At 51.1% G+C, this 4422-nt stretch overlaps 1 protein-coding gene across 1 annotated transcript; it reads right to left on the reverse strand.

The window, feature by feature from the left end:
• Positions 1-1621: 1621 nt before the first annotated feature.
• GPR135 (G protein-coupled receptor 135) lies at positions 1622-3828 on the reverse strand. The gene has a single exon (XM_089676553.1). It carries the CDS (start codon positions 3512-3514, stop codon positions 2171-2173), a length of 1344 nt encoding a protein of 447 aa, XP_089532679.1. The 5' UTR covers positions 3515-3828; the 3' UTR covers positions 1622-2170.
• Positions 3829-4422: the final 594 nt, after the last annotated feature.

A 4422-nucleotide genomic window follows, 5' to 3' on the forward strand; every position in this document is an offset into this window, starting at 1 on the left:
TTAATGGCCCTGTAATCTATTTCTCAGGAAATCATTTCTTGCTGTTTTAATTCCTCCTTATAATGTCTTCTGCAAACTCCAGAACCTCTCCTTTTCCCCCTTCACTTCAATTTGTTTGGAACAAGCAACGCACACTAGTTGCAGTCATGTGTACTGCTCTCTGCACACTACAAATCTCATAGTTCATAGTCCATCTCAGGAGTGAGCAAGAGAGGGTGGTTATGTTCCTAACAGGAAGTTGGATCACAGCAATTAAAGTACTTTCTGAGTTTACAAAACATATTAAATAGAATGTTTTTTTTAACCAGAGTTTAGTGTCACTTTGAGCATCTATTGTGACCAGTAGAGAACCTCACAGTACAATCAGGCACAGGCATTCCATAGGCCCATTAGTAAGCAAAATCTGAACATCCGTACCCTCTCCACAGATACAATAATGGCTTGTTCACACAGGCAGCCCGGATGGGGGGTGGTAAAATAAGACAGTAGAGCAGTGCTTTTACCAGCCTCCAATTGCCCACAAAAACACATCCATACAGCCACAGTAAAAAGCTAAATGGCATTTCACATTTGGCAGTCAAGACCACCACTGAATGTGACTCATTCAAGAGAATGTACCACACTGCAACCACATGAAATGAATGTGGCTGCGGTGCAGTGAGTCTGCATTTTGAGGGTTACAGCGGTAATTAGGGGGTATATCACCTCCTGATTGCCTATCAAATGCCCCCTGAAAAGGGACAAGCGCAGATCACTTTTCAGACCTTGTTCACATGAAGCGATTACGTCTGTGTCCCGTACAAGGCTGTGTTTGTCGGCATAGAAATGTACAGGTGTTATGTGGATCCCCGTACAGGCAGTCCCATAGATATCTAATGGGACACGTGGCTGCACAGACATAGCCTTTATCCCAATGTGACATCCATGTGGTGCACAGCCCAGAACACACCCAAGGTGCGGTGTCCGTGTGTCCCAATAGACATCTACGGGACTACCAGCACAAGGATGCATGCAACACCTGTGCTGGCAAAACATGGCCGTGCACAACACATGGAAATAAACACCTGAGGACTAGCAAAAGCACTGCCGCCCATCAGAACGAGCCCTAAGAGCTTACAATTCACGTACAGAAGAGAACAAGAAAGGAAACCAATCTGCTGACATTGCACCATCTTTTAGTATTACATTGATCAGAGAGCAAATATTCAATAGAGAAGATGGGACTTTCAGGGTGCATGGACATGAATACCACACATTAAAAGTTATATAATTTTTATTTCGTATTTTTGTAAAAAACACAAGAAAAGAAAAAATACAAAAACATAACAATTTCAGTTCTAAGAATACCAACTGAGATTCAAACTTGGTTAGGTAAATGTAGTTACTCCCTATATGTTTCGCCCTCACGGGCTTCTTCAGGGGAGATTTTTTGAGGAAATGTTTTTTTTTTTTAAGAAGCCCGTGAGGACGAAACATGTAGGGAGTAACTACATTTACCTAACCAAGTTTGAATCTCGGTTGGTATTCTTAGAACTGAAATTGTTTTTGTATTTTTTCCTTTCTTGTGTTTTTTACAAAATTACAAAATAAAAATGATATAACTTTTAATGTGTGGTATTCATGTCCATGCACCCTGAAAGTCCCATCTTCTCTATTGAATATTTGCAATTTTAAGGGATGTGGTGCAATAATATCTGGTCACCCGCTCACCACTACACTGTTTCTATTGATCAGAGAGGTTGAGACGAGCTTCACATTTTCACACGTTCCCATAAAGTTTTCCAAAAAGAAGAAAACTGCTGGGAAAACTGATGACAATCCCGGTTTTGCTGGCGATGTCCATTAAAATCAGGTTATGCTGGTCACGTCTCCAATTTGATGTTTTGTGTGGTGCTCTGATGCTACACATTTCATATGAATACAGACTGGTGTGTCAATACCAGACCGGATATCGGTCTGCAACCTTGTACAGCCTTGTGTGCTCTTCATTGCCAATACTTTGGTTCTAACAGATAATCTGGGTATGATGAAAACCTGGTGATGACCCAGAAGAATAATTTGACTCCATACTTGATAATCCCAGGAACCTTTTTTTTTTGTTTGTTTTCTTCAAGTGGCCTACCTGAACAAAGTATGTTACCCAACCAGTGGGCAATAGCAGAAGATAACATCAAAGGCTTGTGTCTGCTGTCTCAGGTTTTATGCTGGGAGGCTCCGACATGGTGTCCGGTTGGCCATCCCGGCAGAAGAGCACAGCTGGGTTCTTACAGGCCCACATGGCCACATCCCCACCGTTGGCCGGACTGGACGAGGACACCCGGCTGCCTTGCCCGTGTCTGTTGTTATAGCGATCTCGGACAGGGTCAGCCCTACCCCTGACCTCCCGGTTCTGACCCTGTGTGCACAGGTAAGCGGCAATGTTCCTAGTCCTGTAGCCCTGCTCTCGATTGCGCCCCAGCAGCATGGAGATGTTGGGGTTGCGGATGGCGTAGATGAGCGGGTTGATGGCCCCGTTGGCCCATGCCATCCAGATGGCCACGGTGTCCATGAGCGGCGTGAAGGGGTAGTCTCCAGCAGCGGCCACCAGGCCCATGACACAGTAGGGCCCCCAGCAGCAGATGATAAAGACGATCATGATCAGCACGGTGGTGGCCGTCCTCATCTCGCTGTAGAATCGCAGCAGGTGGGCGTAGGTGGTGACGGGTCGGACGCGGATCTCCGACAGTCGCACCGCCTTGCAGATGTTGTAATGGCAGAAGCACATGAGGCCGAAGGGCAGGAGGTAGCAGAGCACAATGAGTGAGATGCTGTAGGTGGCCCCCAGCCTGGAGCCGGCGGAGTGGAACACATACATGCAGTGGTAGTAGCCCCTCTTGTGGACCACCCACTGCTCCTTGGCTAGCAGGTACCAGGGGAAGGAGAAGCCCAGGGCCGCCAGCCAAGCCCCGGCCAGCAGTTGTGCCGCCCTGGTGCGCCCCATCTTCTCCCGGGGCTGGCGGACGATGGCGTAGTAGCGGTCCAGGCTGATGAGGGTCATGGTCAGGGTGGAGACGATGCCGAAGCAAGAGTTGAAGAAGCCATTGGCGAAGCAGAAGCGGTCCCCGAAGAGCCAGGCCCCGCCCCGGGAGAAGAGCAGCACGAAGGAGAAGGGGAGGCACAGCAGGGCGCTCAGGAAGTCGGACAGCGACAACGACAGGATGAAGGCGTTGGTGACGGTGCGCAGCTGCCGGTGTTTGGCGATCACTAGGATGACGGCACAGTTCCCCAGGCACGACAGCAGGAAGATGGCCAGCAGCAGCAGAGCCTGGCACGCTACGGCCACCCCGTGCACCAGCGGGCTGCCGCCCCCTCCCCCCACCGCCCCCTCCTCAGCCGGCTCCGGGGAGCTCCGGTTGGTGCCGGTGGCCGGGCCCAGAGCGGAGGACGCGCCGTCCCTTCCCCCGGACGCCGTGCCGGTGTTGCTCGGGCCGCCCAGCGCCGTCAGGTTGTCGAGCAGAGCCAGGTGGAGCTCCATGGGTCGCGGTGTGGCCGGGTGGAGGCATCCCTCAGGCGGCCCGCTCACAGTCCCGGGGATGCTACCAGCTCGAGCTCGCCGGGATCTGCGGGTGACGTCACCCCCGGTTACCAGGGCAACGCCAGCTCCGCCGGGCGGCTTCTACGCAAAAAGAGTGGAGGGGCGTTAAAGGGCCCCGGACCTTCATCTAAACAGCGGCCCTATAGGGCTCCGTGTACATGGCGGGCTGGGAGCGCTGCCTCACCTCCAGAGGAGTCTCCTCACCGGGGCACGAAGCACGGTGCCAGCTGACCTTCATTCCGAGTCTAGTCCCTCTGTGCCCTTCATTTCCTGATCGTTGGATACAAAATGTGCCATTTATCTATCAGAAAGTGTGTCCGGGGCCAGGGGCGGACTGACCATTTGGAAACTCGGGCACTGTCCGAGGGCCTGGGATCAGTAGGGGGCCCCATGAGATGCCCCTGGTACCTTTTTCATAGGCTTTTTTGAGTTTGGGCAAGGACACAGGGGCCCCATGATCCCCTATTGCCCGGGGGCCCCATGACTTGTCAGTCCGCCCCTGGTCCGGGCGGAACGTTTCATGTAACGGCTACGGTGCTTCGTTTGTACGTTCCTGAGCCAATAGAACGGAATCGTAGAGGTCAAACAACCACTTGTGGGTTCCCGACAGTCTGTAGAATTCTCCTTTAACCCCATGCCCTCCTGAGGATTCCCCCCCTTCCTGACCAGGCCTTTTTTTTTTTTGCAATACAGCGTTGCGTTATTTTCACAATTGCGCGGTCATGCAACGCTGTGCAAAAATGAAATTTGTCCTTGTTTCCCACAAATGGAACTTTCTTTCGGTGGTATTTAATCACCTCTGCGTTTTTTAATTTTTTGTGCTATAAACCAAAAAAAGACCAATTTTG

Source organism: Staurois parvus, unplaced genomic scaffold (genome assembly GCF_062004578.1).
Source record: "Staurois parvus isolate SC_StPar_1 unplaced genomic scaffold, SC_StPar_1.0 ptg000171l, whole genome shotgun sequence".
Classification (NCBI taxonomy): domain Eukaryota; kingdom Metazoa; phylum Chordata; class Amphibia; order Anura; family Ranidae; genus Staurois; species Staurois parvus.

Bases quoted from the DNA above. Each gene is read 5' to 3' on its own strand.
- GPR135 (XM_089676553.1), bottom strand. From the start codon at position 3,514: ATGGAGCTCCACCTGGCTCTGCTCGACAACCTGACGGCGCTGGGCGGC.